Source organism: Sceloporus occidentalis, unplaced genomic scaffold (genome assembly GCF_023333645.1).
Source record: "Sceloporus occidentalis isolate IW3139 unplaced genomic scaffold, rSceOcc1.0.p SCAF_4, whole genome shotgun sequence".
Taxonomy (NCBI): Eukaryota; Metazoa; Chordata; class Lepidosauria; order Squamata; family Phrynosomatidae; genus Sceloporus; species Sceloporus occidentalis.
The window spans coordinates 77,954,067-77,981,374 of NW_028316984.1; the positions used below are offsets into that span (position 1 = coordinate 77,954,067).

The following is a 27,308-nucleotide window of genomic DNA, read 5'->3' on the forward strand; positions in this document are numbered from 1 at the left end:
AAAACTACAGCAGAGTTCCTTTTTGCATGCTATGTGCAGTGCATACATGTGATTTTTGGGAAATCAACATAAAATGAGGCTAATCACTAAAAAAAATGATTTTCATAATGGCTCTCCTCTTTTAATCTTTCCTTCACAAAATCCACAGGGAATGTACACTGCAAAGAAAGAAAATGAAAAATTTAAGCTTCATATAGTTTAAGTGTCATGCATAAATAGATTTCTTTGCTGTCTAATGTGTAACTTTTGCAGTTGTTGATATGATAGAGATAACAGGAAGAGTACATGTGCTTGAAAAATGTTAGTTTATGGAGGCTTCCCTGTTCCCAGGGGTGTAGCTATGGGGTGAGGAGAGTAAGTCCCACCAGCCCTCTAGGCAATCAGTTCCATTGCCAAACCACTTTCACTGTCAAGAAATTCCTTCTAATATTCCTCTCCAGTAACTTCAAACCATTAGATCTGGCCCTTCTCTCTGGGGCAGCAGAGAACAAATGCACACCTCTCTTGAGGCATTTAAAGAGTGTAATCATGTCGTCTCCACAAAAGAGCCAGTGTGGTGTAGTGGTTTGAGCATCAGATTACAACTCTGAAGATTGGGGTCCAATTCCCAGCTTGGTCATGGAAACCCATTGGTTGACTTTGGGCACATCACACACTCTCAGCTCAAGAAAACCCCATGACAGGGTCACCTTAGGGTTGCCATAAGTCCAAAACTACTTGGGCTGTATCCACACTGCAAAAACAATCCAGTTTGACACCACTATAACTGTCCTGCCTCAATGCTACGGAATTCTGGGAACTGTAGTTTTGTGAGATATTTAGCCTTCTCTGTCAGAGAGCTCTGGTGGCACAACAAAATGCATTTCCCAGAATTGCATAGCTTGGAGCCATGGCAATTAAAGTGGTGTCAGACTGAATTATGTCTGCAGTGCTGATGCTGCCTTAAAGGCACACAACAACAACAAAACATGTGGTTTGGCATATGTGTAAGTTTCTGTAATTTATCACTATGGGTTGTGACACATCATACAAAGCTATGGCCTGGGCAGGTGTTATGTGCGTTAGAGATTGTGGGCTCATGAAGGCATGCACCAGATGTTAGGATTCACTCTTGCTTACAAGAGTCTGTGACCATTGCACTGGGTGGGGCATTGTGCAAATAGGTGTTCCTCTAGAAGGCTCATCTGCCAAAGAACTAGGTTCAGAACGATATCAGGGGCCATTCTCTGATTTATCCATGGCTTCCCACTGGGAGGAGATTATCTACTCATTTACTAGAGTTTCTAGTAATGTCATTATTTTCTGCTTTAAAGCAAGCAAGCAAGCATCCTTCCTGCTAGCACAGTGTCAATGGGTAACAGGAGTGAGTGGGTGTAAGGAATTGTATTTGCCAGAGATTTATTTTTGCTAGCTCAACAGTAGAGATAAGATAAACTGAGCCTTTCCCCACAGTCATAAAGCGAAAAATGCAGAAAAGCCAAAGCCCTTCAGCCTTCATAAGGGTCACTGACAGTTTGTCAAGCACATGACATAGGAGAACCCTACGATGATTTGGATGGAGCATTAAAAGCTAAATGAGAGAAAAATGGAAGATGTTCCTTCCAATATACATGTATCAGTACTATGGCACAGAGCACAATCTCACATCTTAGCAGATTTCATATTTGAATTCTGCTTCATTAAAAAAGAAAAACATCTCTGTGCAAATAGAGAAGCAGGCCACTAGAAAAAAGTTGGCTGGGCCTCTTTGCTATATATTAATTTGCAAAGGATAGATTCCTCACCTGCAGTCTGAAGTGGAACAGTCCAGTAAGAACTGTACCATGGAATTCTACTTGGTTTCTGGAGAAAAGTGGAACTTGGCTACACTTACAGAGGGAGGATGGTTTTATCCATTCATGAATGCCAATTGTGCAAAATGAAAAATATAAATATATAGAATTGAGGGGTGGAAGAGGTAACAAAGTCTAATTTCTACGCTCCTCCCCCCCTCCCCTTCATACACAGTTTTCACATACTGGAACAAATGAGGGCATGCAACAGTTATCTATCAGCCTGTGACAGACCAAGCTGTATAAATCCATGTGACACAAGGAGAGGTACTACAGAATGAAAAGGAGGAAGGGAGGTGGAGAAAAGGGAGGAAAGGGAAAAGAAATGTGGCAGCACCTTTAAGACTAACTGGTTTGAATTTTTGCATGAGCTTTATGCATGAGCTTACACACTAGAAGAAAAGCACTTCTGATGTTGTGGGTGTTATTGGCCCCCGTAATATTGTTCTCAGAGATGTGGGGACAGAGTTGGTTTCTGGGTTTGTGGCAGGGTCTTTAACCTGTATTATCATCCAAGGTCGAAAACACACTGCAGAAATAATCTAGTTTGAAACCTCTTTAACTGTCCTGACTCAGTGCTAGGGAATTCTGTGAACTGTAGTCTTGTGAGACATTTAGCCTTCTCTGTCAGAGAACTCTGGTGCCACAACAAACTACAATTTCCTAGCACTGAGACAGGGCAGTTAAAACAGTCTCAAACTGGATTATTTCTGTTATATATCCTGTTGTGAATAGTTTAAGATTTGGAAGCTGTCTGTAGGACAATAAAGGCCTATCTCCAAGAGTTTACAAAGATATAAAGGACAACTTACACTATGATCCATTACAAATTGCAGGTTGCATCCACACTGCAGAAATAATGCAATTTGACACCACTTTAGCTGCTGTGGCTTCATACTATAGAAATCTGGGAATTGTAGTTATATGAGATATTTAGCCTTCTCTGTCAGAGAGCTCTGGTGCAACAACAAACTACAAACCCCTAGGGTCCATAGCATGGAGCCATAGCAGTTAAAGTGGTGTCAAACTGCATTATTTCTGCAGTGCAGATGCAGCCCCAGTTCTTTTTGCCAAACTTTTAGATACAGAAGAAAAAAGGTGACTTAAAAATTCTTCATGTGGCTCTTCCTTTCTGTTCTCTTTCCCTGTTGTGTTGGCAGTGCAACTATTTTCTTTGCACACATCCATCATTATCACTATAGGCAGCCTTCCCTTCCCCTTCCAAACTCAGCCACATTTCTTCCCATCCACATGTGTCATTTGTAATTTTACATTAATAATTCTGGAATAGATTGATTCTTTTTCTATTAGTGCCAAAAATATTATTTAGCTTTTTCATCATTAAATTATTGCTGATCTGTTTTGACCTTGTGCTGTCCTTCGAGTTTTCAGATCAACAGCTTTAACTCTGCTTCTCCTGTACCCTTAATATGTCTTTCTTTTGACTTTCTTTTCTAGTTCTACTCCTATCTTTTCCTTTTAAAAAAGCATTTCATTTCATTTTATTTGTTGTTTTCTACTATAGGAATGTAAAACAGTATTTCCAGTTACTTTTTTGGCCACAATATGGTCCTACTATAATTTCCATGGCTCCCTGACTATGCATCACCATGGTGACTACATTCACGTTATCTCACAGTTCCTCTACTGCAGTTCTTTCTCACTCTAAAAGGAGGCTTATCTTGGGGTAAGATTCACATTTCATCACATCTGGTTCCACTCTAGATCCCATTGGTTCAGTCAGTGGCCCCAATGAATGTGGACAATGGGTGTTATAGTTCCAAGAGGGCCCCTCCACAGTTATGGCTTGCCCTGCTGTGCTATATGCAGCACAGAGGTTCACAGACTCTATTCCACTGTGAACCATCTTGGATGACACATTCCCACAGCTCCCATCATCCACAAAGAGCCCAAGACACACACACACCTTCAATTATAGGGACTTCCTCTGTATGGAAGATGGGAAATACCATTCCAAACTGTTGATCCACTTCTATCTTTCACCCTTTTGCATTGCACCACATTGCAACTCCCAGCATCCACAGAGGGGCAGAAATACACCACACATCACCTCCTTTGTACTGAGGGGATTTTGACATGCTGCTTCATCCTAATAGTGTCTTTAGAATATGACTTTAAAAAGGAGCTGAATTTGGGTTAACATCTTTTGTCCCATTCCTTTGGTGTTTAATTGAGATCTGTTAAGAGTGCATCCTAGGGATAGCCCAATATATTCTGCTGCCTGAGGTGATACCTTCATCAATTCCATTTACCAAAACCAACTTGGACCATCAGTTGACTCTTATTACAGCACTAGTAGGGATAAAATCTTGGGCAAGTCATATGCTCTGAGCCTCAGGGGAGGGCAGTGGCAAACCTCCTCTGAACAAATCTTGCCAAGAAACCCCATGATAGGGTCGCCTTGGGTCACCATAAGTCAGGAATGACTTGAAAACACACAACGACAGCAGCAAGGATAAGATAGCACCACACAGCTCTGGAACAGGGAGGAACAGCCAGGGGACTGCAATGACTATCCTTCCACACCACCCACCATTTATTATTGTTGTTGTTGTTGTTCTGTTTATTTATAGCCTTCCTTCCTCCCAGTAAAGGGACTCAAGGCGGCCAACAAATCTAAAACAGTCCAAGTTAAAACAGTATAAAACATTAAAAATACAAAGTTTAAAAACAATAAAACAATTCAAACACTTAAAAAATAACATTATTACATTTTAAAATTTAAAACTCTTTAAAACAAAAACAAAGCAGCATCCATGTCATGTGAATGTCTGGCGGCATAAAAACATCTTTACCTGCCGTCGGAAGGACAGCAGGGATGGTCACCATCTGATGCCTAAGGCAGCTACCTCACTCCGCCAACGGGCAGGAACAGCACTGCTCCAGTTTGTTTCTTCCTCTCACCCAACCTAGCCTATTATCTCTCTCTGCCACTCATCAGAACCATGGTCATTGCTCCAACTGCCCTTCTGGAAAGTAACATGACAATTAATCATTGGTTAATATTTTCCCACATCTGTAGAAACAATTGTAGCAATAGAAAACATGATACATGGAGCCCTGGTGGCGCAGTGGTTAAATGCCTGTACTGCAGCCACTCACTCAAAACCATAAGGTTGTGAGTTCAAGACCAGCAAAAGAGCTCAAGCTTGACTCAGGCTTGCATCCTTCCAAGGTCGCTAAAATGAGTACCCAGATTGTTGGGGGCAAATTAGCTTACAGTTGTAAACCGCTTAGACACTGCTTAGGTGATATGAAGCAGTATATAAATGAAGCTTGTTTGTTTGTTTGTTGATACTAGAAATAGAGAAATTGGTGTATCACAAAGCTCCAGTCAGCACAAGTGGGATGAATCAAGAGGAAATTTTCTTATCACATTACATGTGTTAATTGACCTCCCTAGCATCTGGATGTTTGAAATGACTTGAAGGCAACATTTTTTGAATGGGTCTGTTCGTAATGCTACTTCCAGTCATTGTTGCTGTTGTGTGCCTTCAAGTCATTTCTGACTTATGGCAACCCTCTCACAGGGTTTTCTTGGCAGGATTTGTTCAGAGGAGGTTTGCCATTGCCTTCCCCTGAGGCTGAGAGAGTGTGACTTGCCCAGGGTCACCCAGTGGAATTGATGGCTGAGTGGGGAATCAAACCCTGGTCTCCAGAGTCATAGTCCAATACTCAAACCACAACACCACACTGGCTCTCTTCGCTGTTTCGCTTGCTCCTTTTTATTTTCCTTTGACCACTCTGACTATAAACCCTATTCCCACCTCTTTGCATGCATGGTAATATTTCAGGCATCTGATGAAATGTGCTGCAGATAAATAAATAAAAAAACTTATGCCAGAACAAATTCATTGGTCTTCAAGCTTTTCGTGTTGTTTTTAATGTTGCAATAGACTAATGTGTATAGTTCTGAAGAACTGTAATTAAAATCATAACAAACCTTTTTAAAAACTGGGGAGAAACAGATACAGTATATTATCCTTTAATACATTCAGTGCCAGAAACAGTTTTTAAATACAGGGATGGGAAAATGTTAGGCTTGTGGGATCTGATTTGTGGCTTTGTTTGTTTTTGTGTTACTAGAACACAGCAATAATAATTTATTGTGAAAGACATACACTTAGAATCAAACTACATGATACTCTTGTGATGTTTTTTGCCGTGGTGCTCACTCAAGTGGTAAAAGATCTCCTTGTAAATGCATGTAATTTTCCTCATCTGAATGTATTGCATTTTATGTTTAGTTATTGAAAAATATACATGGGCTTTGGTTACAAGTCCGGTTCCTGAACCACAGGTTTCTGGGAAAATCCCATTGTGGCAGAGAAAATAGGTTAATCGGGGAATATACATACCTTTAACATCTAATTATCCTTAGAATGAAATAATTCTGAGTCCAGGAACTGGTTTTGAGGGTCAGAGCTGGACTGAGTCTTCCTTCCGTACAAAAATAGATCCCTGGTTACTCCAATCTTTATTAATTTTAGCAGTATAATTTATTGCTGTTTCTATGTTAAAGAGCTGGGAATATGTACCAATCTAAGACAGACCATCTTTTGTCCACACTCATTTTAGTATTTAAATGCAGATTAATATCTGTCTCAAAATCACTTGTGGGGATGATCCTGGTGTAATAGTGATTTACATTAGCATAATTATTTTTTCTGAAGTTACACATCATGAGGCAACTAGAACCTCCTTAAGCAAGGTTCTGTCAAGCAGAGCAAGTACTGATTGCAACTTCATCCCCAGGGATTACTCCATTTTGCTGCCACTCAGTTCTCAGACCTCCATACAAGTGCACTGAAGCTGCACTCCAGCAGTTTAAGAGAGGAGCTTGACCCAAATTTTCATTCATATAAAGGAGATAAGGACCAAGACTGAAGAAGACGAGCTAGGAGGATGACCTACCAAGTTTAATGCAAACCACCAGACATGTTTTTGCTTTCTGCATGGGACTGCCAAAAATAGGAAGAAATTGCCAGAGTCATGGTTGGTGGGCTTCCATGGGAGCTGGGTGGATCACAGGTGGTGCAGGCCTCCTCTGTAAGACAGGTAGGTTCCTTCCTGCCCAAAGGCACAGCTCAGGAGCACACACTGAGAGAATGCTCTGGTTTACAAGGACAATGCGTCAATGTGTGTGTTGAAGGGACCTTGGCTGACTCTGTGGCTCTTCCCTTCCTAGGCACGTCTGCCCTTATATGGCGAAGGCAGGTGGCATTCAGTGCCGAGGGAAGGAGGGAACAAAGGTCACCCCCGTGCTTGCTTTATTCAGGTACAGCCCGTCTCCAAGGTGCCGTGTGCCCACCAAGCAGACTCCACAACTAAGGTAAGCTTTCTCATCCTGACACCAGCTGCCTCTGTCTGATGTGAGGAGAGTATATCCTTGCACAATCTGTCCTGTGCTTGTCATTGCTCTAGCCCAGGGGTTAAGTGCTGGAATTGTCTTGGCTTTGGACCTAAGATGAGAAACAAGCTTTTCTTTTCCTCTAATTAATATCTGTGGTTCCTTTTTTAACCTCCTGGGATTTTTTTCAAACTGAGATGGATGAAGAAAGTTCTAGGTCTTTTCACAGTGAAGGCAGGGCCAGGAAACAAAGCTTGAGCTTTTCTGTGAAGTACAAACATGTTTATGCTTCAGTTTTAATTTACCCATCTTTTTATGATTTTAGCACTGTTTGGGATCACACAGAGGCTTTTCAAAAGTGTGTGAAAAAAGAATCCACCAGTTCTGCTTCCCCCACATAACTGTCTCACTCTTGCTTGTTTGGTGAAAGTTGCTGACTTAGCACAAACAGTATGCCATAAAGTTTGAGCAAAGAGCAAATCTCTTCACAAGAAGCAACAGCAAAGAGAAGCTTTCTGTATTATAATGCACTCAAAACTGAGACATGGCTAAAGGGAATCCAGGTCGGAAAGGGCTTCATGTTGAGGGAAATGGCCAAGTGGCTCTCTCTGTGCAATTCCAGGATGACCCACTTCCAGTGTGTCATGCTGCCCTCTGCTTAAAATGAGGCAAGAGAAAGTTAGAAGAAATCTGGTTCTGTTTTTGCTATTGCCATTCACTCAACAGGTGTTTATGGTTGTTGTGCTATATGACTGATTCTCCTGACAGCCCTGCATTGCTGGATTGTGCTTGGAAGCCTCCCCAAACCACAATTTCATTGCCAGAAACTTGTGGCAAGCCTACCTCTTCCCACAGACCCCTTGTACAGTACAAGAACATGTGGAGGTTCTTGCAGGTTTTCTGAAGCTTGCTGGGGAGTCCTGTGCTTCATGCAAGTTTGTACTTCCCCCCCCCCCCCCCCATCTCAAGCTAAACAAGATGCTCATACTGATTATATATGTGGAATAATTATGCAGGTTAATTCAAAAAGCATCGTGCAAAAGTAAAACCATTCTTATTCAGTTTTGCACCATTATTTTTTAATCACCGTGTATATCTTGCTTGTTATTGTGTGCCTTCAAGCAAATTCTGACTTATGGCCACCCTATTGTGTGGTTTTCTTGGCAAGATTTGTTCAGAGGGGGTTTACCATTACATTCCTCTGAGGCTGAGAGAGCATGACTTGCCCAAGGCCACCCAGTGGGTTTTCATGGATGGATAGAGATTTGAACTGTGGACTTTCTGAATCCTAGCCCAGCATTCAAGCCACCACACCACACTGCCATCTTGATTACTTTCTTCTAAATTAATACATAGGGATTGGTTGCACCCTTGTAAAGAACATATTGAAAGGCTTTCACTCTGTTCTTACCAATAAATTTAAAAAATAGTGACGCTTCTAAAAAGGTCAGAAAGATCAGTATTATTTCCATGTTTAGATTTTTTTAGATCTCTTTCCACTCCAAAGATGGAGAAATGTGAAAATATTGCAATTTATTTATTTATTTATTTATTTATTTAGAAAAATCCACCTGCAAAAAAATTCTCATCTATCCCTGCAGGTCTCCCCATTAAGAAGACCTCTCCTAATTCCTAAAGGTGTTGAAAGCAGCTGGGAGGACATGGAGGTTTGGGCCAGGGGGACAACTGAAGGTGTTGAGTGCTGAGGCTAGGGAGCGTAAACCTTTACTACACTATTTTCCAATTAACTCTACCTCCACAGCATCTGAAGCAACTTCTTCAGGGAGGGTTTTGTTTTGTTGTTTAAGATATTTCTATTGCTCCCCATGTGCTGTAGACCCTGCCTGAAACAGTAGGAGAGCACATGGTTCACTGCTGGGGTTTTTTTTTAATGTAGGAAGTCTTGTTTGCAGATCTCCACATTTTGTCTCCAAAGTTGAAAATGTATAAACTGAACAATAAGAAATTGACTTAATAATAATTATTCTGAGAATTATTCCATATAATTTTCTGGATTAGATTAGGTAGGCAGAATCCTTTCCTATAAAAAAATGTTTTCCCTTCAATTCCCCATTTTAAGTTAAAAATAATAGTATTTTTTGAAAGTGTAAATATATTAAATTGACAGGTCAGTATTTGCCCAGTATGGTACTGAATGATAGCAGCTCTCTGGGGTTCAGGCAGAGACCTTTTGCAACCCTACTAATGATGTAGTTTGAATGGGTGGTGCCATAACTTATGTTTACAAGGTATGAGTGTTGCCATTCAGCTGTGTGATCTCTCCTTGCTAATATCAACTTTCCTATCCATTGGCCTTGAAATGGTAGTGGGATTAATACTCCATTCTTAAAACCTGGAAATTTGATCAGTCAGTGGGAACTCTTTGTGTGTGAGTGAGAGAGAGAAAGTGAAGGGAGGGATACACATTGGTACTTGCTTTTTCGACAGTCCCAGTCTCTTGTTTAAATTGAGAGTCACAACTGTGTGAACAATAAAATAAATAAAATAAATAAAATTTTTATTTATACCCCGCCCTTCCAAATGATCAGGGCGGCTAACAAAATGCACCAAAGTGCAAACAAGATACAAAATTAAAAACACACATTAACAACAACAATAATCCTTAAAAACAATGAAAAACCCCTAAGCCCAACCTCACGGCCACGAGAGAGGAGGGAGGCCCACAGGATGTTTAGTCGGGGAATGCCTGATTAAATAGGAAGGTTTTTAAGCCCTTCCTAAATTGGGCCAGGGTGGTAGATGAGCGGAGCTCCGTGGGCAACGTATTCCAGAGGGCTGGGGCAGCTGTGGAAAAGGATCTTCTGGCAGTAGCAGCCAACCTAGCCCCAGGCACCTTCAGGAGTTGCTGCCCAGATGTTCTGAGGGTGCGAGGCGGAATGTACGGGGAGAGGCGGTCCTCCAGGAATCCTGGGCCCAAGCCATTTAGGGCTTTATAGGTGATAACCAACGCCTTATATTGCGCTCGGAAGCGAATGGGCAGCCAATGGAGATCTTTAAGCACGGGTGTTATATGGCTGGTCCTGGAAGCACCAGTGACCAGTCGTGCTGCCATGTTCTGCACCAGTTGCAGCTTCCGAGTTTGGTATAAGGGTTGCCCCATGTAGAGTACGTTACAGAAATCCAGTCTCGAAGTTACCAGAGCATGTACAACAGTTTCAAGGTCCCTCTGAGCCAGGTATGGGCGCAGCTGGCGAATCAGCCGAAGCTGATAACAGGTACTCTTGACCGTCGCATTCACCTGAGCAGTCAGGTGAAGGGAAGAGTCAAGAAGCACCCCCAGACTGCGCACGGAGTCCTTCACGGGGAGCGTGACCCCATTCAGGACAGGTGGAACCACCGTCATTCCTGGTCCAGGGGAACCTATCACTAGTACCTCCGTTTTTTCTGGATTAAGCTTGAGTCGGTTTTCCCTCATCCAGCCCATTACTGACTCCAGACAGGCCACGAGAGGAGAGACGCCATCCCTGGTCACTGCATCAGTCGGAGACATAGAGAAAATAATTTGGGTGTCATCAGCGTACTGATAACCCCGCGCCCCATATCTCCGGATGATCTCTCCCAGCGGTTTCATGTAAATGTTAAATAGCATGGGGGACAAAATGGCTCCTTGAGGGACCCCAGTATTAAGGGCCCGCTCGCTGGAGCACACGTCCCCCAGCTGCACCATCTGGGACCTCCCAGAGAGGTAGGAGCGGAACCACTGGAGCGCAGTGCCCCCGACTCCCACCTCAGCCAGGCGCCCCAGAAGGATACCATGGTCTATGGTATCGAAAGCCGCTGAGATGTCCAAGAGCACCAACAGGGACACGCTCCCCCTGTCAATGCCCAGACGGAGATCATCGACCAAGGCGACCATGGCCGTCTCAACCCCGTGACCCGCTCGGAAGCCAGTTTGAAATGGGTCCAGATAATCCGTTTCATCCAAGACCGCCTGAAGCTGGATCGCAACCGCCCTCTCAATCACCTTCCCCAAAAATGGAAGCAGCGACACCGGCCGATAATTATTATGAACCAGGGGGTCAAGGGAGGGCTTTTTTAGGATCGGTCTCACTATGGCCAATTTAAGATCCGATGGGAAACGCCCATCCCTGAAGGATGTATTAATTATCCGGCGTAACAAGAGTGTCACCGCCGGTCCCCCCTGGGCCGCTAACCATGAGGGACAGGGATCAAGAGAGCAGGTTGTTTTCCGAACACTTCCGAGGATCTTGTCCACATCCTCGGTACTAACCGACTCAAACTGATCCAGTATAATATAGTCCACGGAGGCTCTGGACGCTTCTACCCTAGGTTCTGCCATAATGTCGGCGTTCAGACCTTCGCTTATACGAGAAGTTTTATCCACGAAAAAGTCGTTAAACAAGTCGCAGCAGGCCTTAGAGGGTTCAAGGATCTGGTTCAGGGCGGGAGGGAGCTGAGTTAGCTCCCTGACCACCCTGAACAACTCTGCTGGACGCGACTCCGCGGACGCAATACGAGCACCATAGAACGAATTCTTTGTTGCTCGTATTGCCTCTCCGTAGTCCTCTAACAATCGGTCTAGGAGAGTCTTGTCGCTTAAGCGAAGGTGTTTACGCCAACGGTACTCTAGCCGTCGCAGAACCCGCTTCCTCGCCCGGAGATCTTCCGTGTACCAGGGCTTACGCTTGGAAGCGGGCCTGAGAGGGCGCTTGGGAGCGATTCTGTGTATAGCCCCAGAAAGACCGGTATTCCAGATACCGGTAAGGGCATCAACAGAGTCGCCGTCATTTCCAACCGTGAGCCCCTCTAAGGCTTCTTGGAACCTCTCAGGTTCCATCAGCCTTCGAGGGTGGACCATCCTAATCGGTCCACCACCCCCGGGGGGGATCTGGGTAGAAGCCTTGATTGTCACCTCTACCAGGAAATGATCCGTCCATGACAAGGGGGAAATATCAGCTATTTCCACCCACGGATTTTCCGCCTCCGAACAGAAGACCAAATCGAGAGTATTACCCGCGCAATGCGTGGGACCCTGTATCAGCTGGGACAGGCCCATGGCCGCCATGGTCTCCATGAATTCCCGAGCCGCACCAGATGGAACAGAGCTTGCCGTGAGGGAGATGTTGAAGTCACCCAGGACAAGAAGCCTGGGCGCCTCCAACATCAGCTCAGCAACCAGCTGTGTCAGCTCGTTAAGGGAGTCCGCTAATGCACGGGGTGGCCGATACACCAACAGAATCCCTAGACTGTCCCTAGCCTTTAGGGTCAGGTAGATACACTCGATATAGGTGGTCTGTCGGAGGAGGTTCCTGGTGAGGGACACGGTGTTCCTGTGTACCAAGGCCACACCCCCCCCCGCCCACCTAACCTGCGCTGGTCCTTCACCGAGTACCCGGCAGGCAGGGCCTGAGCCCACACAGCATCCCCTTCAGGCCCCAGCCAGGTCTCGGTAATGCAAGCCAGGTCACACTTTGAGTCCTCCAGGAGATCCTGGAGGATGTGGGTCTTGTTCTTAATAGACCTGGCGTTGCACAGGAGCAGCGACAGGGTTTGTGGCACGGTTGGAATGACCCTCAGGTCCTTCAGGTTGGGAGAGGGACAGGAAGGCGAGATAGATATGACGCATCTATCCCGTCTTCCCCTGGAACGAAAGTCCCTTCTCCCACCGCCATACCTCCCCCTGCCCCACACAACCTCAATTGGGGCTCCGCCCACCAAGGTGATATCCCCGGCCCAGGCATCCCCCGCATCTCTATCCCTCCCCCACCCTCCTATGGCTGTTAATGGAGCAGGGACTAGCCACTGTAGGCATTCCCAGCTCCTAAGGCTATACTAGCCTCCTGCACCCGCAGCTGCGCAGCTCGGAAAACCCCCAGGAGGAGGCCGCCCGGCAAAAGGCACTGTCCCAGCGACAGTAGCGTCGACGGCGTCGATGGACCCCTGCACGAGGGGCAGAAGAAGAAATGTCCTCCTGGGCCGCTGCCCAGATGGAAGGGAGGGGACGGCAGCATCTCTGACGGGGAGGCCAGGAGCCGCTCCGGCGGCACAGAGAAGTCCTCTTTGGGCCGGTGCCCAGATGGAAGGGGGCGGGCGGCAGCGTCTCTGGGAGGAGGCCGGGAGCCGGCTTTATGGGGCCGCTCTCACCGGCCCCTCCCCTCCAAAAACGCCGCTCCGGCGGCGCAGAGAGTCCTCTTGGGCCGGTGCCCAGATGGAAGGGGGCGAGCAGCAGCGTCTCTGGGAGGAGGCCGGGAGCCGGCTTTATGGGGCCGCTCTCACTGGCCCCTCCCCTCCAAAAACGCCGCTCCGGCGGCGCAGAGAGTCCTCTTGGGCCGGTGCCCAGATGGGAGGGGGCGAGCAGCAGCGTCTCTGGGAGGAGGCCGGGAGCCGGCTTTATGGGGCCGCTCTCACCGGCCCCTCCCCTCCAAAAACGCCGCTCCGGCGGCGCAGAGAGTCCTCTTGGGCCGGTGCCCAGATGGGAGGGGGCGAGCAGCAGCGTCTCTGGGAGGAGGCCGGGAGCCGGCTTTATGGGGCCGCTCTCACCGGCCCCTCCCCTCCAAAAACGCCGCTCCTGCGGCGCAGAGAGTCCTCTTGGGCCGGTGCCCAGATGGGAGGGGGCGAGCAGCAGCGTCTCTGGGAGGAGGCCGGGAGCCGGCTTTATGGGGCCGCTCTCACCGGCCCCTCCCCTCCAAAAACGCCGCTCCGGCGGCGCAGAGAGTCCTCTTGGGCCGGTGCCCAGATGGGAGGGGGCGAGCAGCAGCGTCTCTGGGAGGAGGCCGGGAGCCGGCTTTATGGGGCCGCTCTCACCGGCCCCTCCCCTCCAAAAACGCCGCTCCGGCGGCGCAGAGAGTCCTCTTGGGCCGGTGCCCAGATGGGAGGGGGCGAGCAGCAGCGTCTCCAATACTAACCACCCCCACCACCCCCACTTGCTGTACCAAAATAATGTATCTTCTACACTGATGAAAGCTGAATTATACAGACTCTTCCTCTTATTTTGCATAAAGCAGTCTTCAGTTCTCAATGGTCTGCATTGCCCCTTCTGCTGTGGAGCAAGAAGACTACCCCATGCTGTGATCCTTAGATATCATAGCCACTGAAACTTCTGACTGGCTTTTTCTTTGAAAATACTATGATGAGACAATCCAAAATGAAGCAAGACGTTGTATTGCAAGATGAGACACCCTAGTTGGAAGGCACTAAGCCAACTACTACTGAGGAAGATCAGAGGTCAACTATGAGTAGGGCTGTGTCTAAAGATGCAACTGGATTCAAGTCAAAGGGACAGTTAGCTTCTGATATGATCTGGTGTGAAAGAAAAGCACAAAGCGGCACAACTGCAATATGGAACATAAGAGATATCAATCAGGAGGAACTAGTAATTGTAAAACAAAAAAATTGGAACCTATAGACATAATCATATTTGGTGTAAGTGAACTAAAGTGAACTGAAATGGGACAGTTACAGGAAAAGAGTGTTTTTTTCCCTTTTGGAAAATATCATTTTAAAAAGAAATGGGGTACTTTTAATAGTGAAGGGGATATAACAAAGGGAAAGTCTGAATGAATAATATCAGTAAGACTTCAGGGAAAACCTTTTCAATATAACCATAATTCAAATTTATGGAGGATTGGGATTGCCTAATTTAAAAATTTATTCATATTGTTTGACTGGCTGGTAGATTGGTTTAAGCTAGAAAATAGAAATTTGTTAAGTTTGGAAATGATATTTGGTGTTCACGCATACCTTTTTAATGACAAAATTAAAGCAAATAATGTTTTTCTACATAATTATGTAAGGAAAGCGTTAATGAAGGCTTGGCAAAAATTTAGACCTTTGATCTATCCAAAGTTGCCGTTGTGGGTTTCTGTTAATGAGGCCTTTCATAAAAATGATGAAATTAAAAAAGGAAAATGGATTACCTACAAAGATGTATTCAATTTTGTTAAAGGTTCTAATAATCTGAACCTAAAATCTCAGGAAGATCTAGTTAAAGAAGGATATTGTTTTAACTGGTTCCTGCACCGTCAATTTAAAGAGAGATTTATACAAGATGTCAAGACTATAGGCATTGAACCAACCTCCCAAGAATTTGACAAAATTATTTTCACTGAAAACCCCTGAAAAATTTCTATGTTTTACAATTTTTTTTAATTGGAAATGCATGATGAATGGGAAAAAATGTGGTACAAGAGACTAAAATACACAGTGTATGTTGATATTAGGGGAAACTATTATAAGTTGCAAAATAGATTGTATCTTACACCTAATAAATTGGCCAGAATATACAAGGATAAAAAAACAGACAGTTGGAAATGCGCAAAGACTCCAGGATCATTTATACACATGTAGTGGTATTGTGATATTATATCAAAATATTGGATTCAAATTCATAAGAAAATTAAACAAATATTAAATTGTCATGTTAAATTGGATGCAAAACTCTTTTTATTAGGTATGATTTGACATTCAAAAACAGGAGAAATTGGGTAAACTTTTATTTTATATGGTTTCTGCTGCTCGGATGGTATACGCTTCTCATTGGAAAGGAGATGAACAACCCACCTGGAAAGAATAGTTGATGAAATTATTGGACTATATGGAAATGGATAAACTTACTTGTCTAGTTAAAGGTCACAATTGGGAAAAACTGAAAAAGATATGGGAACCCTTAATTAATTTTGTTAAAACAAAAGATAAGATAACCAACTTTTATTGGTAAAATTAGGCTGATAGAGAAAAGTTAGGAAATATAATTTTGGTTTGAATAAAAACCCAAACTATTATTGTAGAAAGAAGCAATGAATATATTGAATGGAGAGTTGAAAAAAGTGAAAAAAAAGGCAAGCAGTTGAATTAGAGAAAATCATGTTTATATTAATGTACGTTTAATTGCGTAATAATGTCAATATGTTTCTCCTAGGACCTAGGAACGCATTCTAAATGTTCAGTATTGTTAATGTATTGTCATTGCTAGTGTCATTGTTATTGTTATTGTATTGTTATGGTCATTGTATCATTATTGTAATGTCATTGTCACTGTATTTTTTATAATTCAATAAAAATCAATAATAATAAAAAAAATTATGCTCCAGCTACAAAGACAGAAAATAACAAAATGGATTCTATACTTACATCCAGGAAGACACTGATCATACACCAAAATAGGATATGTTGATAATCCTAGGCAGTTTGAAGTGGGAAACAGAGCAAAAGCAAACAGTGTCAAAGAATTTGGCCTAGGATCAATAAAAGAAGCAAGGGAGCGGCTTATAAATGTTGTGAAGCTAATAGTTTGTTTGCAGCAAACACAATATTCAGGCCCTTGAACAGAAAACTAGATAAGGGAGCATCACAAGATAGCCAGTACAGGAATTAAATGAACTACATAATTGGAAGCATAAAATGGAGAAGTACCATCATTTGCAAAAACAAGACTAGAAGCAGATTGTGGCACAGACCATTATCTACTAATGTCAAAAATTAGAGTAAAGTTAAAGAAATAAAAAAGAAATAAAAATAGAGATGTAAGTAAAGACATCAAAACAAGACTGGAAGGGTAGCCACGAAGGAGCTAGATGTGGTCCTCAGGCATGAAGATATATAATTGAATACCACATTCACAAGCATTCATGCCCATAGTATTCCTGATTTCTGTGTATGGCTATGAAAGCAATACAGTAAAGAAATATGACAGCATAAAAATTAACTCATTTGAAACGTGGTGCTAAGGAGAGTGCTGAAGACACAATGGACTACCCAAAAGATATATAAATGAGTCTGGGTGCAAATCAAGCCTACACTCTTAACTAGAATCCAAAATTGAGGTGAAGCTGTTGTACCTTTGACATATCATTCGAAAAGATGATAGTGCTCCATGAAGTGGAAAGTAGTAGGAAAGGAGGAAGACCATGACCCAAAACACACAGGCCAAATAAAGTGGCTTCTGGCTGCTTTGGGGGCATAGCATTTAGATGATGCACACCCTCAAAATAGCCGGAAGCTGTGCCAAGGCCATGTCAAGTCGGGAAAAGTCAGCTGAAAAAGGCGTCAATTTAGATTGACTCCTGGCTGGTGAGGCTTGGGGCTGCGGCGGTGGCCTGCTTTGGGAACGAGCCATGTGGTCCTCACAGTCCTGGCCCAATTGGAACTGGAGGGGCTTTTGGCCCCTCCTTCGGGGCCATCTGCTTTGCATCTGCATCTGAGAGATATTCAAGATTCTGAGATATAGGAAGTAGACTAGGTCTGTCTGTCTGCCTGCCTGTCTGTCTTTGGGGATTTTCAGATGTTGGTTGGTGTGTGTGTGTGTGTGTGTGTGTGTGTGTATAAAATAATAATAATAATAATAATAATAATAATAATAATAATAATAATAATAATTTATTTATACCCCGCTCTTCAGCCAAAAGGCTATCAGAGCGGCTTACAAATTGTTAATTAGACATTATATTATACATATGAGATGTGGCTGTTACTAATGGTCTTTCCCATTCACAGTGCCAGATCCCTCCAGAAGGGAGTGATCACCATGGTAGAACTTAATGCCAAAGTCACCAAGACACTGAACAAAACAACACCTGGTCTCCAGATATGGCGGATTGAGGTGAGTAGAAGGATGGACAGGAGGACAAACACACATGATATAAATTGAGGAAAAGACACACGTGCCTCCTTTCCTTTCCTTCCCAGAATTTCACATTCTCTTGCTTTTTAAAGGTTCATTTTGGCAGTTCAGAATCTCATATTTAATGTACTGTTCTGGGTGCCAAGATAGGTAATGATTTTAATTCTGTGAATGTAATTAATGTATACTTTTTTAAAAAAGTGAAATAGGAAATAGTAGCCTATGGAGAGCCTGAACACCACTGGGGTGGGAAGGAATATAATTCTTTCCCTCCCTGCTGTGGTCCCAATATGCTCTCAATCCCTCCTACATGACATTGTCTGAACTGGTGGGACAAAGTAGTCTCCAGCTATAAAGAGCAAAGGGAGGGTATACCATGGAACCAATAGAGGACTTCCTCCCAATACAAACAGAATTTTCAGAAAAGGGATTTTTCTCCAGGACTGCAGCAGAGAAAGAAATAATTAAATCATTTGCTTACTTAGCTTTTAGTTATTACATGCCCCCAGGAGATGCTATTTCTATTTTTTAAAATGTGCATATTAAGTGAAAAGAAGGGGGGATTGAAAAGAAAAATATATCAACAAAGATTTACTATAAATTATTATCCAGTTTGTGGTCTGCAAGACTATGGACGGAAAGCACACATGTACCTTTCAATTTTCCATCCAAACTATAAACATTGGATTCTTTTGTCTTGTCTTTTTCTTTTTCATATTATACCCAAGCTACCATGCATGGTTAAACATGTGAATACTTGGAAAATGTGCGCAAACAAACATGTTTTAGTTGGTGGAGGGAAATGTGTAAAAATTGTGTACATTAGGAAAGGTATGCACCCAAAATAAACATGACTTTCTGTGCAGGAGGGGGTGAAAGCCACACAACTTTGGATGGGCCAAGAATACTACTGGGATTCTGCCCTGGTGGCTTCCATGTGAACCAAGCATGGTATCTGCTCTGTTCTTTAGAGGGGCTGTCCAAGGTGCTGAACACTGTTTTTCCCAATAGGTGGAAAGATACACTTGTCCCTCCACATTCACTGAGGTTAGGGGCACAGGACCCCTGTGAATGTGGAAAAAACGCAAATAACAAAAAAGCTATGTTTTGATCAGAGAGAACACCTCTCTAGGAATCTCTAGGTTTTCCAGTGCAACTTTTGGTTAAAGTTGACCAGAGAGTTGCAAGGGAGGACCTAGATATTCCTAGAGAGAACATATGAATAGAATCCATGAATAATCAAATCTGCAAAAGTCAAATCCATAAATGTGGAGGGACAAGTGTATCACTATGCAGGGAGATCAAGGCCCCATTCCCACTGGGCAAAAAAAGCGGCTTATTTTGCTGCGATTCTGACTCGGATTTTTTTCCCGATTCATAATCGAATCTGACCCATCGTTCCCATTAAAAACGGGTGCAAACAGACCCAGGTTTTTTTTACCCCTGTTTTCGTTCCCATTGGTATTTTCCCTGTAGTAATTTGAAGCGGGTTATTTTGCTCCCCGTTCCCATTGCCCTTCTGGGACCTCTTTTTAAAAAATCAGCTGTCAATCAAGCACTTAAGAACTTGACATCACAGTCAATCAGTCGCTTAGGTGCTTTTCCCCTCCAGGAAAGGGAAAAGGGAGCCTCTATTTCCCTCAAATCTATTCTCTGGAAGAGAGAAGGAGCCTCTATTCGCCCTAAACCCCTTTGAGTCACAGGCTCTTCTGTGTCTCCCCAGACTCCCTCTGGAAGAGAGATGGAGTCCCTATTTACCCCAAATCCCTGGAAGAGAGAAGGAGCCTTTATTTACCCCAAATCCCTGAAAGAGAGAAGGAGCCTTTATTTACCCCAAATCCTGGAAGAGAGAAGGAGTCTTTATTTACCCCAAATCCCTGGAAGAGTGAAGGAGCCTCTATTTACCCCAAATCCCTTTGCATCCAGGCTCTTCTGTGTCTTCCCATAGTTCCTCTGGGAAAGAGAGAAGAGGAGCCTGTATTTGCCCCAAATCCCTTTGCCTCCCCCATTGCTCCCTGGACTGTCTGGGGGGCGATCAAGCAGGCATGTAATGCAAAGCCCATCTGCTGCTCAGGCACTCAGGTGGAGGCAACAAAAGAAAAAAAGGGAAAAGAAAAAGTAATAGTTTAAAATGGTGTTCAGTGGCTCTCCTCACACATCGCTCTATGAATGTGGAGCAGGGGAGAGGTTGCAGGGGGAGTAATGTGTTTACTGCGTTTGGAGCTCAATGTAGCACGAGCGCCTTACCTTGCTTCCCAATCCACCAGGAGAAAGGCTATGTGAACAGAAGAAAATGGCACCAGTAATGCAGGAAAGAGAACAAGCGGGTGACACCCCCAGGCCAGCCCCTTGAGCACTGCTCTTCCCATCTCCAAGTTCCCGAATCAGACACCCTTGTCGTTCCCATTCGTATGCCGCGAATCAGGAGGCATAGAAAAACTCGCTAAAAATGCGCTGTTAAATTAAACCGCCTTATCAACCACTGATTTGGGTTTTTTCAGGATAATTCGATCACATGGGAGTCAGATTCGAATTCCAATGGGAACGATATCGGAGCAGTGCGGATTGAATGCACGCTCAAATGGGAATGATGCACCCATGATTCGCATCCTGATCCGTGTTCTAAACCAGTGGGAATGGGGCCTAAATGAGAGCACTGGGCCCCAAATAAGAATTCAGCCCTTAAATGAATTTTCCTTCAGTTCCCAAATTTCACTCCACAGAGTGAAACACTGATCATTATTCACACCTAGAAGATATACATTTGCTGCATTCACACATCCCCCTGGTACTTTTGCTGGCCCCTTTTCTTCAGAAGCTTAAACTGATGTTTCTAAATTATCAGCTGGTGTTTTAAGTTATTGCAATTGCCAGGAATTTGGGAATTGAAGGAAAAAATTATTAGGGAGAAGCAGAATTCTTATTGGGCAGAGCAATGCCAGTATGTTGCCCTCTCTGCTATAGTTACAGACCTGACGTAGTTGTTTTAAAGTTTGGACTAAGACCAAGAGGAGATTTGCTGCCCCACTAACATGGAAGCCATCCACCACCTGTGGGATCCCGAGAAACACAATAGAAACAAAATTCACTTGCAAATGTTCACATCCTTAGCAAAGGCCCATTTAGGTCATCATGCCTTGATTGTCAAGAAAAACACAGGAAGAACACTTTCCCTGATGCAAGAGCATCTGAGTGGGGCATCTTTTGCCTGAACTTGGCTAATTTTTCTTTCCTTTCCCTTCCAGAACATGGAGATGGTACCCGTGCCACCCAAAACATATGGAAACTTCTATGAAGGGGATGCTTACATTATTCTCTCGGTAAAAGGAATGTTCAGTGGTGCAGGCTTCCTATCATTAAGCGAACTGGGACAGGACAGCCAGGGGAAAAAGTGGGGTCAGCCCAAGAAAGAAGAAGGATAGGGATGTCTTCTTGCCTATATAGCTTGTGGGAAGCAAGTTATGCTATGTATCATAGCTGAGGAAGACAGATTGCATGGACATTTCCATATTCAAGCAAGAAAATATGTAGCATTAGTGCAGCAGGTATAAAGTTATTTAGATCATACCTAACATTATTAACAGACATTTGGAAAACTTGCTTTTTTATATAATGTTGTTGTCTTTATTTGCTGTTAATTCTGCTTCAGTATATGGGAACTCAAAAAGTAAGAAATGTCCATGGGACCCACTCATCAACAGCCCAGTTACAAAGAGTAATAATTGGATTTAAACCAAGATGTAGGTGAATAGGTTAACATCTGTTGTTGAATAGCAGGCAAAGGACTGAGACATGAACCAGGACATCCACAGTTCAAACGTTGTCACAGCCTTGAACTCAACAGCTAGCTGTAAGCATCACTGTCTTTGTTTTTAACCTCAGTCCCCCATCTGTAATATGGGAATAATAATACTGATTTATTTTAGAAGATTATTTTAGGGATAATAGTAAGTTAATAAGTTATATCCAGACTTAGACAGAGCAGATCCACTGAAATCTACTGAATTCAGTGAATTACTTACTTAAATCCCATTGATTTCTGTGAGTCTGCTCTCAGTACTATTAAATGTGCACCAGACTCAGAGTTATTAAAAGCAATTTGAGCGTTCTCAGATGATAAAGACCTGCTAAATAGCCTTCTTTAAATGTGTTGTTACATTTCAATTTTTTTTTGTTTAATATTGGCTCCTTTAACCCGATCCTTGTTATTTTCATGACTTTTAATCAATGTTTTTGCATTTCTGCTTGTTGGAAGCTGCCTTGAAGGCTGAATTTGCCCAAAAGGTAGGAAAGCTGACAAACAATAAATAATCAATGTTTCATGTTATGTCCATTCCCAGTCATTCTCTAAACTCACTGCCTTTGGACCATTCTGGATAACTGTATATTAGCATACAGTTTGACTATCAGAGGTTAAGAATCCGACAAATGGTTGGATGGGCAGGTGAAGGGAATGAGTTGTCAGACCAAAGCACAGCCCCTTTATAGAATCTTATTTCTCTGCATGATGTGATATGAACAAGCTTAAGTTTTGGGAGGTTAGAAAAAAAGGGGCAAGTAAAAAAGAAACAAGATAGAGATGTTTAAAATTATGTTTGGCATGAACAGAGTGGATAGGGAGTTTTTCTCCTTATGATACCAAAGTCTGTCCACAGAAGCTGCATGGTGAGAAGTTCAGTAAAGATTAAAAATAAGGAAATAAATTTTCACATAGGGCACAGTAAAACTGTAGGATTGTGAGCACGATGCAGTGATGACCACTAATGTCTACAAGAGGAGACTGGACATCTTCCTGAGCATAACGCTGTCAGTGGGTACAGCATTCAAGCTCAAGTATCAAAGGATGCACACCAGTTTCTCAGAAACACAGACAGGGTAGTGCTGTTCAAGGGTGTAATGTGTGTGTGGGGAAACTGTGGACTTTGTCATCCAAATAAGAACTCTGGCCCCCAAATGAAATTTTCTTTCTGTCCCCAGATTTGTAGCCAAATTTGTAGAGAGTGTGACACTGAACTCAACCTAGAACTCTCCTATTTGCTGTGTGTCATATTCCCTTGGTAACTGTGCCTGCACTTTTTCTTTGGATGCCTACACTATATTTCTAAATGCTCAACTAAAGTTTTAAATTATGCAGTGCTAGAAATTAAGGGGTTGAAGGAACATTTCATAAGGGAGAGGACAGAAATTTTTATTCACAGGAGCAATGCCTTCATTTTGCCTTTCCACCAGCCATCCAGCCACTCCAAGGTATTGTTGCTTGAGGGGCCACTGTGAAAACAAAATGGTGGACTAGAGAGTACCTCTGTGCAGCAAACATGGTCACTCTTCATATTCTGCTTATCTTCTCTCATTATAATGTGGCATCATGTGTTTTCCTAATGTTTTTGTTGCTTTTCGGAATGTGTTATGAATGAGGCAATTTACCCACTGCATTTTCATTCATCAGAAGGTGGGACATCTAAGGATGCTGATCTTACTCCTTTTTGCATGTTAACACAGCAATCCATGTAAATGTGCTTCCCTAGTGCAATCTTATGGATAACTATGAACAAGTCTAGCTCAGTATGGGAACCAGACTGTCTACTGAACAAGTGAGGCAAGGATCTCACTGGAGATTGGGTGAACATATATGGAAACACCTGGCCTGTTAAGTAGCTGCTGCTGTTTCTTTCTCTTTTTTTCCCCACAACTCAGACCCATAAAACAGGGAACAGCTTCACATATGATATCCACTACTGGCTGGGCAACTCATCATCTCAGGATGAGCAGGGTGCAGCTGCCATCTACACTACCCAGATGGATGAACACCTGGGTGGGGTGGCCGTACAACACCGCGAGGTTCAAAACTATGAGAGCGAGGCCTTCCGAAGCTACTTCAAACAAGGTATCATGTACGTAAGGCTGTCTGTCATCCTCTTGTGGCTAAACAGGGAAATTGCAGTTTCCTGGACTACTTTTTATGTAACAAATTGGTGTCCTAAACCAGCAATGGGGAATAGTAGGCTTTGGAGCCAAATCCAGACCTCCTGAGGTCTCAAGCTGACTCTCCAGAAGTTCCCCTGCTGGTACTTCCTGTGGCATTGTTATTTGGTCATTTCTTGCTTTTTGTACAAGCTTCTCCCATTCTAATAGATTGAAATGTCTCCCCAAGTCTTACATACAGGTAATAAGAGCTTTAAGGTAAAATATGCCAGTATTTTGATCTCGTTCCTTTGCCCTCCTCCACCACTGGGAAGTTGTCCCCTGAGAATTCTGACCAGGCTGGACTTTTTCTGATCAGTTGTAACAAACAAGAGGAAGCCATTCAGCAGCCTCTCTTTGAATAGACCAACAGTGGAGTTTAGTCACTATGTTTCTGACTATGAAACAGAGCCAGATTGGAACAGGAGCTGAATATTACTGTGAGAGATGAAAAGATATTCCTTATCTGAGAGGCAGTAAGATACATACACATACATCCTTTGTGAGATCACACATACCCTTGTTAGGCAGAGAACAATGAATCTCTCAAGAGAAACCTCCATGCTTTTGCACTAGGGAAATTTTAGGTGTTGTTTTGATAAAACATGTCAAATATAGACCCACATGGTCCAAACAGATGATGAAGAAAGAAGCGAGCAACAAAACCCAAAGGCAGTTAAATAAGAAGCAAAACCTCAAAATGATTGTCAGAAAATGAATATTTGGCAAATAATATTACCTCCTGTGCAGCAATAAAGTGTCCAGTTCTAGGCACCACAGTTCAAGGAGGATATTGGCAAGCTGGAACATTTCTAAGGGAATGTGTCCAAAATGGTAAAGGGTCTGAAAACCAAGCCTTACAAGGAATGGGTTAGGAAGGTGAGTATGTTTAGCTTAGAGAAAAGAAGACTGAAAGATGGCATGACAGCTCTCTTTAAATAACTGAAGGGATGTCATGTAGAAGATGGAGCAAGCTTATTTTTTACTGCTCCAGATACTACATGAACAAATGGATTCAAATTATAGGAAAACAGATTCCACCTAGACATTAGGGGAAACATCTTCATGGTAAATGTTGTTCAACAGTGGGACAGGTTGCCTTGGACAGTGGTGGACTCTCTTTCTTTGGAAATTTTTAAGCCCAGGTTGGATGGCTCTCTCTCAAGAGGGCTTTAACTGTGTTTTTCTGCCTGGCAGAGAGTTGAACTAGGTGGCCTTTGTGGTCCCTTTCAGCTTTATGTTTCTATGATTCTTAGTGTCTAAGGGACAACTTTCAACAAGAGTACAAGAACAAGAATTCTGCAGTCATGATAGCATCTTCAAACGGAGGCTGCACCAAGCAGTAAATACTTCTATGATTAATTGTTTTGCAAATTATGGGACCCTGTTTCATGAAGCACTGAGAATGCAAAGTACGGAGAGTGAGATGAGGTAGAACGCTGGTGAAAGGGAGGCAGACAAGAGAGTAAGAACATAAGATTATTTTACTACTTTAATCTGTGTTCACCAGCATGCTTCAGTTGTAACAATAGCAATGGCTATCATTGCAGGAATGAATCACAGGATTACAAGAACAAATCACAGTGAGATTTGAACTTGCGTGCTCTCCGTCCATCCACTTGGCATGTCAGGGGAGAAAATTTAAAACATCCAATTTGGTTTGGGATAAAACACAGTTGCTTCTTATATACAAATTTGAGGAAGATTGTGGTTTAGTTTAACCATGGTCAGGCAAACCAGGATCTAATTATAGTTTGGTCCTAGTTATCCAAGCAAAACACAATAGAAAAAAAAATATCCCAATGTTGTATATAATGGGAAACTAATAAACTGCAGTTTATTAGAAATTTTTAAAATTGAGGCTTTTAGACTCCTCTCGTTGTGTGAAGGACAAGGATGGCCATGTGTGTCTGAATCATGCCATGGCTCATTCCTGAGCATCTGAATGTATGCCTACATATTGGAATAAAAGTATTCAAAAACAGAAGGCATTATTCTGACTTTTTGATTTTGGATGCATAAGTGTTTGAAGTTGATACTATATAGCAGTCTTTTCCAATCCAGGGTTCTCATGGCCTTTTTCCCTACCTCTGCTGGCTGTGGATAATGACAGTTGTGGTCCAACACAACTGGAGGTCTTCAGGTTTGGAAAGGATGTTGTACAGTATAGGATAAAGGATGCCTGTGCATTTAGAGGAGAGCTAGTGTAATGTAGTAGTTTGCATGTTGAACTATGACAGTGGGAAACCAGGGTTTGAATGCCTGCTCAACCATGGAAACCTACCAGGTGAGCTTGGGCAAGTCACACTCTCCCATCCTTCACTTTCTCCACAGCTATAAGAAGGGTGGTGTGGCCTCAGGCATGAAGCATGTGGAAACCAACACATACAATGTACAACGCCTCCTCCATGTAAAAGGCAAGAAGAATGTAGTGGCTGGAGAGGTAGGTCCACCACAGAAGGGAAGCACCAAGGAGTAGCAGAATTGGAATGATGGATCACTGGTGGGTTATCAAAGTCTGGGCTCTTGAAAATGTATGTACTTCTGACTGTTTCATAAAACTACAGAATAATCCCATTGTGGTGGACAAATTGCAAACCACAAGGGTATATTTTGAGTCTTGTACAACTTACCAGGATACATTATTTTTGTACTACAACATAGTAAGTGCCCATGTTAGCTGGGCATTCTGGGAACTGGTGCAAATTACCCATTTTTGAAGATGCTGATAGGACATCTACCCTCTTGTTACACCAGGACTATATGCTCTGTGTGTGTGTGTGTGTGTGTGCGTTGCCTTTATCCCCTGTTCAAGTTCCCCCATAATGAGAGGATCCTGGTCTGATATCTTGAAATACACTAAACTTAAATAGCCTCCCCCCGCTCCCTCCCCGCTGGATGATATGCTGCTTCTCTTGCATAGGTGGAGATGAGCTGGAGCAGCTTCAACTCAGGCGATGTATTCTTGCTGGATTTGGGGAAGCTCATCATCCAGTGGAATGGCCCTGACAGCAACCGGATGGAGAGACTGAAGGTGAGGGGGGGGGGGGTTGGATTGAGTGGATAGAGGGTGGAAACAGAGAAGCTAAGATGGGAAGAGAGGAGGAATCTGGTCCACAGTTTGTGCAGGGTGGGGTGGAGGAGGGAATTTGGAGGGAGTCTCCAAATGTAGTAGCAATCCTATTGTAAAATAATGGAGGACTGGTTTCTGGAATATTTTGTGGATCCATGATTTCATCAGTGCAGCCTCTACATCAATGAAGGTCTCAGTTATTCTACACTATCATTGTATTCAGGATGGCTGGGACCAACCCATCACCTGATGGCCATTCTTCTGGTGGTGAGCCTCTTTGTTTTTTTGTTGTTTCTTGTATGGCTGATGTACAGGCTATTGTCAGGGCTGTATCTGAAGTCTTACTGGTTTAGTAGAATCTGCCACAGCTTATGCATCACTAGCATTGCCTTTGAAAGACCAGAGTCACTGCCACACCATGATGAGGTGACAAAGTAGGACTTAACTGGAGAATAGATCCACTGGAGACTC

General features: G+C 43.3%; 1 protein-coding gene across 2 annotated transcripts in view; it reads left to right on the plus strand.

Moving 5' to 3' along the window:
- The window catches only part of VIL1 (villin 1), a 68,001-nt gene that overhangs the window by 11,695 nt on the left and 28,998 nt on the right, over positions 1–27,308 (plus strand). Inside the window, exons 2-7 of one of the 2 annotated variants that reach the window (XM_089520385.1) lie at positions 7,042–7,185; positions 17,677–17,782; positions 21,049–21,123; positions 23,498–23,694; positions 26,099–26,207; positions 26,688–26,798. In XM_089520385.1, the coding sequence (XP_089376511.1) occupies positions 7,058–7,185; positions 17,677–17,782; positions 21,049–21,123; positions 23,498–23,694; positions 26,099–26,207; positions 26,688–26,798 (726 nt within the window). In that variant the 5' untranslated portion in view covers positions 7,042–7,057. The remainder of the gene's footprint in view (positions 1–7,041; positions 7,186–17,676; positions 17,783–21,048; positions 21,124–23,497; positions 23,695–26,098; positions 26,208–26,687; positions 26,799–27,308) is intronic. The other variant, XM_089520386.1, reaches the window with a different exon arrangement.